This window comes from Manacus candei, unplaced genomic scaffold (genome assembly GCF_025592945.1).
Source record: "Manacus candei isolate 608988 ecotype Guabito, Panama unplaced genomic scaffold, ASM2559294v1 h1tg000008l, whole genome shotgun sequence".
In the NCBI taxonomy this organism is placed as follows: Eukaryota; Metazoa; Chordata; class Aves; order Passeriformes; family Pipridae; genus Manacus; species Manacus candei.
This window is the reverse complement of record NW_026138056.1, coordinates 21,933,336-21,948,732: the sequence shown is the minus strand read 5'-3', so window position 1 is coordinate 21,948,732 and position 15,397 is coordinate 21,933,336. Positions and strand designations below refer to the sequence as shown.

The 15,397-nt window shown below is 38.7% G+C and overlaps 2 protein-coding genes across 4 annotated transcripts in view; one reads left to right on the top strand and one right to left on the bottom strand.

Annotated features, from left to right (window-relative positions):
• The window catches only part of NKAIN3 (sodium/potassium transporting ATPase interacting 3), a 352,392-nt gene that overhangs the window by 177,569 nt on the left and 159,426 nt on the right, over positions 1–15,397 (bottom strand). For all 3 annotated transcript variants that reach the window (XM_051771334.1, XM_051771350.1, XM_051771342.1), the window contains exon 2: positions 4,993–5,130. In XM_051771334.1, the coding sequence (XP_051627294.1) occupies positions 4,993–5,130 (138 nt within the window). The remainder of the gene's footprint in view (positions 1–4,992; positions 5,131–15,397) is intronic.
• Positions 1–15,397, top strand: part of LOC127462545 (uncharacterized) — a 193,756-nt gene that overhangs the window by 114,711 nt on the left and 63,648 nt on the right. The window lies entirely within an intron of this gene.

Sequence of the window (15,397 nt, the reverse complement as noted above, 5' to 3'; positions counted from 1 at the left end):
TAAATTGAAAGGTAAAAGAAAAAAGGGAATTTTCTAAGTTTGACTATTACAAGGATTGAGGGATAAGTTTAGCTGTAATGAAGTATCTCAAGTGTATATTTAAATCTGAAGTGTGGCAACTACTCTGACAAGGCAGGAGGCACTAGGGAGAATGCAGTTGACTCAGGGATACTTCAAGGGAAAGGAGCAACTCAGATCATCCCTCTGTAATACCTGGCTGTGCCTCAGACGCATCAGTACTTGCAGAGCCTTACAAGTACTGGCAAGTGGCATAAGTCAACCTGATAGAGCAGTTACAACACAGAACCTACCAGGAAGGATATTCAAGGAGTAATTTTGGAAGCCTAAATATTTCACATGTGTTTTCACTGTCTGTATAACATTTGTTGAGTACAGTGCAAAGTATCCTGTACAGTATTTCTTCTGCTTTTCTGGTTTTTGGTTTATGTTTTTTTAAGAAAGTCTCTCCTGGCTTTTCAACTGTACACATTGCCTATATATCATATTATATTATTTATTGGAATACATTAAGGCAAGTAAAGCAGAGATTTCCACCTTATATTCCGCCTATCTAAGTGTATTAGTTTCATCCTTCACTGTTTCATTAACACATTTTCGTTCAGCTTTGGGCCTGGTTTGTAAAATTTTAACTACATGACTCATCATTCAGGAGCCTTTTGAAGTCCCATATCTGAAGTAGAAGAGGGGGGAAATCCCCAACTTTAACAAGTATCCTGTCATCATCTTTAATCAGTTTTAACAGCCTGGAAATCTTGCTGCTGACAGCAAGTTCTATTAAGAAAGGAAAAGCATGCATAGGGAAATGGATCACAGCAGAACTCTGGAGTTTCATGACACAAGTGTAACGGTACAGTTAGAGCTGAGATTTAGCTGGTTTTTTCTTCTTTACAAATGTTTGAGTAAGTTTCAAATGAGCTAATACGGAAAAATTAGGAATCAGTTCTGCACTCTTATGTCCCCTGGGAACTTTGCACTGATTTAATTCAGTCAAAAAATATTCAGATACTGAAAATAGCACATTCTCTTAGTGACAGAACAAATTGTTCACAAAATTTATCTAAATTACTAATTAATACAAAACATATTAGAAATAATTATTGGATTTAAACTAATTAGGACACTGGGAGTCAATGCTTCTGCTGCCTCTTTCTCTGTTTCCTAAGCTCTGAGGATTTGGAATTTTAGCTATGAGCAAGTGAAATTCCAGATTTATTTCAGAATTACCATCTGAAAGACTGTAGATAGACAACATGAGCCACTACCTTTACCTACTTTGAATCACAATTATATTCAGTGGAGATGCCTCATGAATCAGCTATTGTATGACAGCTCTTATATAGTGGGGCATTTTTTTTTGGTAGAAAGCTCTCATGACAAATTTTATATCACTCAATTTCTTTCTTCAGACTTTTAATCTACAGTGGCTATGCTTATGCTGCTGTCAAAGAAATGACTGCAGCTTATGTAGTCATCAAATGCTAGTGATACATGGTTCCATGGCAGTAGAAGAGGAGTTAGAAGCATGCAACTGCTATTGTGCTTATCAGTTTTTATTACAGCCCTCACTGAATTCCTTGGCTCTACATACGTGCAACAGAAGCCTGCTCAACTGTGCTTGCAGACCTAGTCTCATATTTGACTGCAGTATAGATGTGCTTCAAGTTATTGTATTACATGTATTACATTTGTTCACTTACTTTCTCATTCCTTACATATGCTAAAATTTGAGGAGAGAGAACATGACATACGCAGCACAGGATGGCAAAGTGAAAGCTTTTGTGTAACTTCTCTTGTCAGGGAAACCTTCAGGCACAGCTGTCATTGCACAGAAGATAGATTAAAAGCATTCTTTTGTGATTAAACCAATGACCCTAGAGCCGTTCAGCTTAAGTCAAGATCACCACCAGAGTATGACAGAATATCATGGGGACAATTTGTGCTCACGTGTGCCAGATCAATTTTGCATAGACAGCTTACAGAAGTAAACTGTTTTATCTGACATGATTCACACTTTACTTCAGTTTTTTTATTCTGATGGGATCATCTGCACTAGTAAAGTTGACTTCCAGGGAAGTCTTAAGGAAAAGACAATGGATACTAAGCATAGTTTTCTTGAAGTAATTGCTTACTTTTCCAGTGAAATTGGATTAAGCTTAATCTAAATCAGAACCTTCAGCAACCAGAGTACATAAAAGCATTACTCAACCTATTACTTCTGCCAAAGACGCAGTACCAAATTCTCAGGAAACCAACAATTTACCTATCCAGGGGCTTAGACATGGCTGAAGGTACAGCTATGGACTTGGAAACCCATGAAGTTTCTCAGTTAATTTGGTGCCTAATTCACTAGTGAGAGCCTGGGTAGGAGTCTCTCTGTGTTGTGTTTAATATTAAAATTCAGGACTCTTCTGAAGATTTACATTAAACAGACTTTATATTTGAAGTCAGCAACAGAAGTTTACTGCTGTAACATGTGTTTTCAAAGAGTTTCAGAAGGAGAAAGGTAAGCTATGCCCTTCCTCGGGAGAGTTCCTTTCAGATTCCCTTCTGCCTTAGTGAAGACAGCCTGGAGCTGGCACTGGTAAGGGTCTTCACTGTCTGTACCACTGACTCTTTCTGGGGCTTCTGGGGACAGGGGGCAAAGCGCTGCTGTGGTTGGGACAGCCCTAGGAAGCACACTTTCTGAGGAGCATGAGATGGGTATAGCCTGGAAGATCCTCAGGCTATACCTCAACTTTGAGCTGTTGTAACCCTGCACTGCTGTAGAAAGACTCCATGCACTTCTCTCCTTTCTTTAGCTACTTGTTCCTGTTTCCCCTCTAGCACCTCTTCCCTTCTGATGGAAAAAGCAAAACATGCCAGAGAGCTGATCTACACTTAAATTAACACCAGTAAAGAAAACCGTTGCTTTTCAGCTGGATCTATTCTGGTTTGACAGTTTACCAAAGTGTTGAATTGATGTTTGTACTGGTGAAAATGAAGGAACAGCACAGGGACTGAAGGAGCAGCTGAGCTAAGGGACTATTGCTGATGCTGGCTTGAGGAATCCACTGAATTCAGCCCGAGGGTGAAGCTAGACAAGACACTGAACTGACAAGTTTGTAGCTAGCAACAGCTGAAGTCTTGCAGTTCCTCCTTTCCCCTCCACCTCCACACTGCTGTTCATGACCATGCAATCCCCGTCCCTCCCTTGTGCTGGTCCTGGCAAACCTGGTTCCCTGGTTGGGAACCTCACAGATTGGGTTCAGCTCACCAGTTTAGTATAAAAGTCTCCCACCTTTTACTAGGTTGGTTTTCTGATAGATTAGGACTGGAAATGGCTTACTGAAGGGTCCAGTTAACTGCTGTCAGAATTGGTGGGGAGGATATGGAAAAGTATTCAGCCAGGGAAAAGAACAGTGGGAACAGGGAGAAATGCAAGCCACTCCCTTTTGCTGGTCTAGAGCTGTGAGGTTGGTTCCAGACAACCTGTGTACCTTCACTCTTCAGACTTCAGGATTTAGCTCAAGCTACTACTACTTCACTGGGAACCTTGTGTTAGTAAAGATAGAAGCTGCTCTAAAGCCTTGATCTTCCCAAGTAATGAGCATTTGCATGTACTGTAGCTTGAGCTCTTAAATATATGTTTAAAGATAAATCAGAGCATGAGTTCGGTTAAATCTTAGGATAAAGTGTCTTGTTGATGAGGTGTTTCTTTCTTTAATTATGAGTTCTATACCTCTACTTAAAAAAAACCCCTTTAATATAGTCTAAAATGTTAATTTACATTGGAAAAGATATAGAAACAGTCAACATATGTTGCATTTCTTTGGAAATTAAAGCAGAGCTTGCATTACTGAATAGCAGTGCTGAACCTGAGGGGTCAGAAATTTTGTAAAGTTGCACTTCAGACACAAATTTCCTACTTAATTTTTCAGATGCTTACCCTCACTTGCTTCTTATGTATAAAATGGAGAGCATGAAGTACAAAGGTAAGTCATCAATATATGGATGCCCAGTTCTCCAACCACAGATAATAGATAAAAGTGTTATTATTTATATCAATACATTTTCAATTTGTTACAGTCTGCTTGCAAGCTTAGCTAATGTGAGTGTAACCTTGGGTACAGGTTTTGTTTAGCTTCTCTTTTAAGACACGACAAAGAATTATAATATTCCAGGCTTGAGTAGAAAAGATGAAGCTTTTTAAGTATTTGTCTAATTAGTATACCCCAGTAGACATTTATTTCACTCTTTTGTGAGAAAAAAAAAGATAACTTCAGCCTTTAAAATCCATTACTGACAACACAACCAAGATGTTCCAGATACAAGCAACACCAGGTAAGGTATAATATTTATCCATTCAGGAGGGAGTGTGAGGGAAGGAACAGGGCTATTTTTTTGTTGGTAATTTACTTCATGGCTTTGAAAATTCTTTTTATTCCTGTTATGTTGAGAACATGGGAAAAAACAACTGTGAAGCATCAGAGACAATTTACAATAATTTAGGGTCAAGGCCATAAATACAGGTCTTGACAAAGTTACATGTAAGTGTGAAGGAGATTTCTTTGGAACCTGTGGGTCACAGGACCAAGGAAATTTCTACAATCCTTGCTTCTCCCCGTTAAAGAGATGTAACTAAATATAACTTGGCCATTATAAATATTTTTTTAATCACCATTGATTCTGCTTGTCTACTGCAGAAATAACAACAATTGGTATTTCATTTCTTCACTTATGCATAGTCTAATTGACTTGCATCATGGTTATAATTTTGACAGCATTTTCTCCAAGTTTCCTATTCTTGATAACTTCCAAAAGCTCAGAAAATCCAGTCAGTAGTCCTAAATTTGCAAAAAGACATGGAGACCTCTACAGTTTTTACAGAAATATCATCTGGTGTTTTGACACCAAGAAAATTCTGTTTTGTAATATGACAGGTTTTAAAACCAACTGCAAAAAAAAAAAAAAAAGATAATAAATGAGACTTACCACAACTATATAACGAGGCCTAAATTGGATGGTTCCAAACAAACCCAAAATGACAACTATTATTTGTAGGAAATTGCCAAGGATAGGAGCCCATTGGAAACCAAGGAAGTCAAAGATCTGCCTCTCTAATGCTGCCAGCTGTAAGAAAACACATAAACAGAACATCCACTTTTTAATTATGGGTGAGAACACTTGACATTTTCTTTTTTGCACCAGCTTTCACCAGAGAACAGTATAGCAAAATTCTGAAACTGTGGTTCCTGGCTGTAGCCTTTGTCAGCATTGTCAGGACACTGATATCTGAAGACAGTTACTAGTCAACATACAGTTCTTCTAATAAAAAAGCACTTTGAAAAAATTTCAATAAAATATTTGTAAAACCACATCTAGTACAAAAATACTTCTACAAATAAAATATAGAAAAATTTTATTTTATTCTTGTATTCTGGAAACTCCAAGACTTGACAAATTTCATTTAATTAAAAATTTGTCTTAAACAGAAGCTCACCTAGATTGAGCAAAGCTATTGAAACCTTGCTGTTGTTACTAAAATGTCATCATGCTCCTTCTCTGCCCCCATATCTTTGTTTTCTTAGATTTAGTCTCAACTACACTTGATTGCAAGTTCCTCAGTCTGTTCCTAAAGGCACAAAAGAGCAGAGCAGGCTCAGAAGAGTACCAGATGTGGTACTGGGTATGATCCCAGGAGTTCCTAAATGTAGGAATTAGGGAAGACTGCTGGGATCTCCTCACTACCTGAGGCACAGACATAGACTCAGGGAGTGAAAGGCTGGAGAAAATGTTAAAAGACCTCAGAGCAAGCTACTTCAAAACCAACAGCCAAGTGAGCTATCTGTGCTCTACCAAAAGCTGGTAGGTTACTTTGGGCAACTATAAATCAGAAAGAAACGGTGGCAACCTAATAGCTCTCTTCCCACTGTCCTCATGGCATTTTGGGTCTGGATTTAGAGGGCTGTGGAAAAGGAGGAAGCTATGAAGCATCAACCCTTACCCTTGCATCAGCATGTGGTTCTTAGGTAATTCTGCATTTCTAAACATTAGACAAAAAGGGATAAAAAAATCCAGATAAAAATTCTTCTGCAAACACATTTGCTACTCATTTTTGACAATCCAGTCTATTGTTCTAAATATACAAAATCAACTTTCTCAGCACCACATTTGTTGAAGTCTAAACTTTGTTCACTATTTTTGCAGCTGTAGCAAGACATTCCTAAGCAACTAAAAAGAATCCTACAGAGAAATAACTGAGTTTCTGTGCTTGCTAGAATTTATTAGCATCTAGTTGATTTTACTACATTGTTACAAACCCTAAAATTTACCCAAATATGCATTTAAAATATTTATAACTGAGACAGATGGAGGAAGCATGGCTCTATGAATACCAACCAAAGTATTATCATATGTGGTATTTTACATAAACCATTTCATTTAACACATAATGACCAGATTCAATCTTTACCTGCAAGATGGGGCTAGGTGTAACTGAGAGCAGAATCCATCTTTCCTGTATAAAAATCCTCCCTTAACCACACTTGAAAACCATATTCTCTCTGCTGAGGTTAATAAATATGATAAATCTAAACAATGAAATGAACGAAAGGTGAATCATCAAGTCGGTGCAGCTGCTCTGTAATCAGTGAAGTGACTTTTATCAGCTAAACATCTGGCCCAGTATACATAAATGAAAAATTATTATGCAGTAGACAATGTTAGTGTGATATTATCCTCTTGGCCACATAAGATGTTCCTATCTTAACAGAAATTCTTATTCCTTTTATGTCATAGGTAAGGGAGAATCTCAGACCACACGAGAATGTCAGGTGAATGTCTTCACCTTCTAGTAGACTCACGAGCATCACAATAATGGTCTAGTTGGGACTTCACAAGGGACACCTCAGAACCATTTGCTTTTCCTACCACTCTCTAGTGAGCTCTCTCAGGTGACCCCACATTTGGGAATAACCTTGCCTGCAACTTCCTTAAAACACAGGATACATCACACAGTACAGTACAAGGGTGCCCCAAATCTCATGTGTAAGATGATAAATAAAGAGTTTTGAAAACTCTTTGGCACAGGCAGAACTTACAGTTTACAGTCTAACAACAACATGCTAAGAGTCCTGTCCTGTATCACATAGGAAAACATTTATGACATCCATGACCAGAACCAGAGCCTGTTTCATTCCCACCACTACAAGTGGAGATCTAGGGTCAGCTAAATTGCTAAAAAATTCACCATTTTTCAGAGACAATGTGTCTTCATCCTGGAGCCCTGATGTTGCCTAGTGAGCTGAGGATGGAGCTGTCAAATCAGACTAGAATTTGCTTAGCCGCCACCTCTGACGTGATAGTCACTGAAACTCCCCTGTAGCCTAGGTCTTCACCTGCACCAGTAACTTGTGTCCCATCACACTCCCAGCACTGAAGCCAGATGGCTTAGGATTGCCTCCATTAAAACCTCCTTGGCTCTGAAACAGGGCAGCTGTGTGCAAACAATATACCTACTACTCCAAATGAACCCTGGCTATGGGTGACCTGTCTGGGAAGACCGCTGGTCACAATAAGCCTGGTTAACCTGATAGAAAATTCTAATGGCTCACTAGCATCCACAATGCTACTGCCTGGCTTCTTCCCCAGGCACATATGAATGTGCTGGTGTAGGGAGCATAGGGTTTGCCCAGAGTAGGTATTCAGGAGATTCCCTTCAAACTCCTGGTTCACTGTAAGAGATGAATGCCCTTAGGCATTTTATGTAGCACTGAAATATCGAGAGCTATCTGAAAGACAAAAGCCTGAAGCACAGATATGAATGCTGCAGCACAGGTATGAATGAAACTGTTTAGTATGTGTCCCTTCTTAAACTGGTCCTTCAGAGAAATTTTCAGAGCCATGTAAATGCCTAAAAGACACAGTACCACAACATAAATGAACACAACCACTGCACTTTGCCAACAGACCCATGTTAAAAGGATTATTATTCAGCTCATCCCTAAACTGGATCAGATACAAAGTTTGCCTTCATGTGCACCTCCTTGATATCTGCCAATCAAGTTCTGAATAAATCTAGTAGACAGGTCTGGAGTCCCACAAAGTAGTACAGTGGCCACAGTATTTCCCAAAGATGACAGTACACATATCCACCATAGGTACAGTTACACATAAAAAAGTAATTAGTCTTTCTATGGATTACTCTGGTAAAGACATCCACCACGACCACAGAGAAATAAAGTTCAATTTCCTCTCCTGCTGCCTACTGAGGTATTCATTCCTCTCCTTCCACTTCCCATCCATTAGGGTACCAAGGGAGAGAGCTTCTCCTTGAAGCTGTGTCACAGGCAGAAAACAAGAATTTGCATTTAGTGAGTCAGAAAGAGAGCATAAGCAGAAACATGAGTCTAGAGCCTATTGCTTATGGCACTTATCCAGAATTGGGAGCGCTGCTTGTGTTTCTTGCCTGCAGGGCTCGCTCTTTATTTTTATACACAGTGACAGTATGAAACCACTGAAGGAGCCCTGGAAGCAGGATGTCAAACATGCAGTAGCATTCCTTCCCCACTAACAAGTGCTCTCACTATCAGACTATGCAGTGACCTGCACAGCTAAGTTTCATTTATTTTGCTCTTGTCACCAACACAGAGTAATTTGTCTCATCCCTAAAGCCCACATAATACATTAGTGGGGAGGGGGGGACGGGGCTGGAGTATAAAGAAAATAAAGAAGTAGGAGGCACGTCTATCCTGCTCAAATTGCTACTTTCTTCTAAATTATAACACCTGCTTGCAGGCAATGCAGGTAGAAGTAAAAAACCTAATAATTCATGATCATGTCAGAGGGAACACATTAAGTTCTGTTTTCTTTATATCATGAGCAATATGCATTGAATAGAGAAAACATCAGAGTACTGCTGTTCTTATGTCTAGTATTTCACCCAACAGAGTCCCCAAGCAGGAGTGAAAGCCAAAGATTTTTTTGCTCTGTGCAATTGAATAAAAGCAGTCCCTAACAGTCTATGATTCAGGTAATTCATTGCACAGAAATCATGAGAATAAACAGAAGGAAACAGGTAGCTGTGCACAATTATAGGTTGGTTTTACACATATATGAAAAACCAGTACTATCTCTGTTTGCACAAAATCTCAGTAGCCAACATTGGCCACCAGACTAACCTATGCCACATGGTGCGGTTGGAAAGCAGCAGACACTGACAGATGGTTTCACTTGGAGTTATGTGCATGTGAGTACTTTGAAATGTTTCACCAAAAACATTTTGATGATTAAGAGGCTGTTTTTCTCAAAGAGAAATTTTTCCACATGAATTTCTGCTTTCATCACTATTTTCAGATTCTCCTGAAAACAGCCAAAAAAATCAGAACTCTGAAGGGAAAGCAGAGGTTGGCACCTCTACTACTCATGATAACCAAGACAACAAAGTTTAGGAGTGTCCACAATAAATTGTTGTTTGATACTTTTTTAAATAATTACCATAAAAGTGGAATGAAAACTCAAACCTTTCTTATAAATAAAAGAAGAGGGTTTGGTTTGGGCAACCTAAATACTGGTGTCTGGTTTCCAGTTGAGTAAAATTTTTCATGAGAACTTATAAAAACCTATCAAAGATGATAGGTAATAACATTTTCTTATCATAACAACACTTGGAAAAGGAGACATGATATTTCTTACTACTGCTGGCAAGGGAGTGCTTTGTTATTTAGTCATCATCATCACCGACAACCTTGTAATGTAAAGTGCAACTCAGGAGACTAGGACTAACAGAAAAATGCTCTAGTGAGACTGTATCAGTTCACTTAATGAAGATGTGCCACACTTGTCTTGTTCTTTTACCTCTTTATTTTGCTAAGTCTTTCACGGCCCACTTCCCACAGAGTGCAAGGAGAAGGTACTAAGCTGCAAGATGGGACTCCATTAAAGTGCCTCAGGCTGAACTTTCTCTCATGGCCATGCCCAAGCCCTCTTGTGTTAAAAGCAGCAAAGAGTTCAGATGAACTAATCTGTTAGAATTTTGAGCTTCTCCACCTAGATGGATCAACCACATGTGCAGCAAGTTTGGAACATTCTGAACAGAAAGAAATAGGGCAAGCTATAATCTTAATGACCCATATTCAGCTTATAGTAAAGGAATAACAAAATAAAAGGCAGCAATCAGCAATGCTGCATAGGATCTACAGAAACAAATCACCAAGATGGTCCTAGTCAACAGAGAGATCCAAAAACATTTTTAAAAGCAGGTTTCAACAAGTGTGCCCTATGGAGTAAACCCCTCCTTTAAATGCTCATGTTGTATTACACTTCAAAATAAATATCAGAAGCTGCCTGAGTGATGAGACACCACAGCAGAGTTACAAAGTCAACTTTTCAAAATAAGTGTTAAAACTCAATTTTCTCTTCTGTCAGAAACATCACAGATAACAGTCACTTTTATATTTTAATGGAAAAGCTTTTATAAATGACATATTAGTTTGAGATTTATAAATAGATCTACATCCATAGCAGAAGGAGTCATTGGATCAAGACAAAGTGTTTTCATAAGTAAGAAATCATTTCATACAAGAAAAAAACTAAAAGTGGCTTGATATAAACAGAAGAACAAAAAATTGCTTAATAGAGAACTAAAAGGTTAATGATATAGCTGCAAATTTGATACCCTATAAATTACTAAATTTACAAAGCTGGGAAGTATAATTTACTCTGCATTGGATATTAAAAAGTTGCTTCAAACTGTCATGTAAAACAATCCATAGAAATTATAACCAGAGAAGTATCCATACCATACCTAACAAACTTGCATTCAAGGAATCTGGCAAAAATCATAAAATTAAATACCTATTAGCTGCAGAGCTTGAAACTATATAGCTTTGAAGCCTTTTTTGAAATAAAAACGATTAAAAAATCTAGGGGAAAAAAAAAGAGGAACATTATTATGACTCCCCAAATAGACATTGTTACTGTTTGAAATGGACTCAGCTTTTAAAAATGAAAATAGTATACAAAAAAAAAAAGTGAACCAAAAAATTACAGTCCAGAGCATTCGTTTTCTAAATTTAAGTCAGGAATTATCTGAAACATTTGAATTATTCCTGTAAGACTGAGTTGGTCGATGATGCTGATAATTATCATTAGAAGTTCATCATCACAGCTCATCATCCATACTAAATGCTGCATCTAAGAATAAAGATGTTTTCTCCAAACTTCTCAGCTTCATCTTGTGGTCATAAATTTAACTTGTGCCTTTGGGAAGAGTTTCCTGAACATGATGAATCTCTGAGGACTGTTGTTCCAATGTGCTGTGATGAATTACAGACATTTCAGTGCAGTTTGGTAGATGCAACTGTTAAAAATTGAACTGATTCCCAAGCCTCCTTCAGGAAACCCCACCAGGAGCTTTAAGTCCCCTCTGTTCTGAAGCCCTAGGATACCTTTTGCTAAACTCAGCAGTGCACTCACCTTTCCCTCACAACCTATCCCTCCATTCCATCCCATCCCACCCCATCCTATCCTTCCTTCTTACTTTCCTGCCCTTTTTTCTTCCTTCATTTTTGCCCACATTGGTGCACGCTCCCAAAAAGCTACACACCAACACAAGGAAGAGGGCAATGGTGAGGCACAAGAGGAGCAGTGGGAGCCTCTTACGCCACCTTGTAGCCAGAATATTCAGCTGACAGAGAAGACCTTGGATCAAGGTGATTTTTAGCCCTAGCCACATTTGACTTAAAGTCTGTCTTCACATTCCAGCACTCTTAGGCATGTATTTGGCTTTTTCTTGACAGATGTTCCACTGAGAAAACATTTTCGTAAAACCTTGGGGCAAATACTCGATGTTCGCATCATACTTTTATATTATTTTGGAGAATACTCACTTTTTAATTTAAGGGGAAAAGACATCAAAAAGCTTCCAAACTACTCTAAATAAAACCCCAGCACTGGAGAATAAAAGATTGACTTACCACATGCTAAAATCCAGGATTTCTAATAGAAGACTAACAAATGATGAAAGAAGGTTAAAATAAATAAGTAAGCAAATAAATAAGTTGCATCAAAGACCAACTGTTAATGTATAAACTGCTTTTTATACAGATTTTATACTCCTGCTGTGATTTCAGAATTTTACTGACAGGCTTGACTTCAGTAAAAAAGGAAGATAAGAGTAACATGAGAGAAATGCCAGGTTTTCAAAGTAGAGGAGAACATTTACATCTGAAGTGGAAGGGTGGTGTCAGATGATAGCTCCTGGTGGAAGAACCTGTTCCTCAGCTAAAGATCACAGCCTCATCTGTAACTTACCATCTTTCAATGGTGGCTTCATAACCAAAGATGAATGCAGTCTGTGTCAAAATGAAAAGTTAAAAATTGATATAAATCTCTTCTTTATGTCTTTGGTGACAGTTAAAGCAATCATCTGACTGAAGAGGAAACTCCCATTAGATTTTTAATGATCTGAATTCACTTGTCTAGGTGAAATACTAGCTTTTGGGCGATTTTAAGGTGGTAATCCCTAATAGCAGCTCACTAAATACATTTATAAAATTATGTGTCATGGAAGTTATTGAATGCTAAGGAAGATTCTGAGTAAATCATTAATATTTATAGTAAGTTCAGTTTAATTGAGCAAAAGAGAAACCGTTATCTTTCTGACAAGTAATTGTCAAAGAAGAAAAAAACCCCAGATGATCTAATATCAAAAGTGCCTTTGCAGTGTTGGTCAGATAAGTAATTGACTGTCACCTGAGTAACTTTAAATAAAATATAAAGTGAAAGGAATATATATGCTGAAAGCACTCGATAAAAGATTAATGAAGACCAAAGCATAGAAACAAAGAAAAAAAGGACAGGTTCAATTAAAAACATGTCCTCTTTTTAAGAAAGTCTGTGCTGCTTTTCAACAATGAATGTTACTCTTATTCAACAGTTCAATACATATGGAAAATACTCAGAACTAAGTAAAGGTCCTTCCACCATTCTGGTAAGTGTTTTGGTGAATACGTTCATTGGAGGGTGATGGTAGTGATAGTATATTATATTGCTGCAGACATGGTATTTTAGCAAAATAATATTTTTTTTCTGAAATAAAAGCAAGTGTCACTTGTCAATATTTTATCAGTAGTTTTTCAATAACTGCTTAAGAAAAAAGGCAGGTAAGCAGTGAGGAGTATGTGTTCAATTATTTTTGAAAGCCAATACACTGTTTTAACATCTCAGAACCAGAAGACCCCACTAAATGAATGGCAAAGAAATTGATCTCATCAGAGAATGTGGACCATATTACAATAAGGAGAGCTGGCAAATGTCAGATCTTAAAAATCTACAGATGCAATTATACAGATGCTGAAAGGGCTCTCTTCTTTAGTGTGTTTTCTCCAAATCTTAACAAATATATTTATATATGTAATATCACTATTCAACATTATCAAACAAGCACAAAACAGGTAATTCTTAAGGGAAAAATGTTTTTTTTTTTTCTAATTATGTGTACTACAAATGCCTTACAACTACACCAGTCATGTTGTATTGGATTTGTGTGACCAGGTTTTAGTAGCAGGGAGACTACATGGTTGACTTCTGTGAGAAGCTGCCCAAAGCTTCCCTCATGTCTCGTAGAGCCAATGCCAGCCAGCTTCAGGATGGACCCACGGCTGGTCAAGGCTGAGCCAACACGGAATGATAGTAACACCTCCGTGATAACATATTTAGGAAGGAAGAAAAGTTATTGCACAGATGGAAATGGGAGTCAGAGAAGAGTGAGAACGTGTGAACAACAATGTAGATAACCAAGATCAGTGGAGGAGGGGGATGAGGTGCTCCAGGCGCCAGAGCTGAGGTTCCCCTGCAGCCCACGGTGCAGACCATGGTGAAGCAGCTGTGCCCCAGCAGTCCATGGAGGAGCCCAGGCCAGAGCAGGTGGATGCCTGAAGGAGGCTGTGACCTCGTGGGAGGCCCATGCTGGAGCAGGGTCCTGGCAGGGACCTGCTGACCCGTGGACAGAGGAGCCTACAATGGAGCAGGCTGTTCTTGAAGGACTGCACCCTGGGCAAAAGTGACCCATGTTGCAGCAGTTCATGGACAACTGTTGCCTGTGGGATGGACTCATGTTGGAGGAGTTCATGGAGAACTATCTCCCCTGGGAGGGACCCCACGGGGAGCAGCTGAAGGACTCCTCTCCCTGAGCAGCAGCAGAAACAACCTGTGATGAACTGACCATAATCCTCATTCCTGTCTCCCTGCAGTGCTCGGGGGGAGGGAGGGGTGTGTGGAAGATGTTTTTTGGGATTTATTTTACTTCTCATTATCCTGCTCTGATTTTGTTAGTAATAAATTTAATCAATATCCCCACCTCGAGTCTGTTTCACCAGTGATGGTAATTGTTAGTGATGTCTGCTCAACTCATGAACCCTTCATTATATTTTCTCTCCTCTCTCCAGTTCCAGAGGGGAGTGATAGAGCAGCTTTGGTGAGTGCCTAGTGTTCAGCCAGGGTCAACTCACTGCAGATGTTCAGAAAGCTTTTGAGTGATGGATTTGATATGACATTGTTATATACTTTCAACAAACTAAGCCTAAGCCTTCAGTTTTGGCCATGCAAAACTCACGTGAAGTCAAAAGAAGCCGTGACTACATCAAGGCTGCAGGACTTGGCTCAGAAAGGCAACAGTACATTATTTAAGAATCTTATCAGGATGAAAGGAAGAGTCTGTTAATATTTATTCTGCAGGGTTGCCTGACTGCAGTGATATAAAAGGTGGCATCAAATAATCCCACTTCCCAGCACACTACGGGTGCCAGTGTGATATACCCGGGGCTGATGGCTATGTCTACCAGACAGACACTGTAAAAATGCAGTTACAGTCTATGGGTAGCCATGATAGAGAAAAAGCCAGCTATTGTAATAAAACCCCTAGTGCCAACTCGTTACAGCACAGTGATTTAAGATTGAATTTCAACCCTCCAATGAAGCTGTAACTGATCCCAAAACACTAAAGTCAAGCCCCTTGGCTGGTTGACCTATACAATCCTGCAAACAGCTGGAATGAACATCCTTCTAAATGGCATTTAAGACTCCCTTGGATTTTTCACTTAAATGCCAGCACACAGACAGCAAAAGAGAGTGTAAGAGACGGTTATAGGTTAAAGATCTTTAAAGATTTCCATCTTACTATGAATGACAAAGTCCATGTTAAAAGACACTAGAGCAAAAGGAAAAGCAAATTACAATTTGTCTTCTTTGTAATTATACCAAGCTACATAAGCGGTGGTTTTAATCCAAAAGAAATCTTTCATTTGCCACACCATTATAACCCTTCATATCTTCAAATACTAAATTCTCATCATTGTAAAGTTGGGGTTTTTCCATTTATTTGCACATTGGAACATAT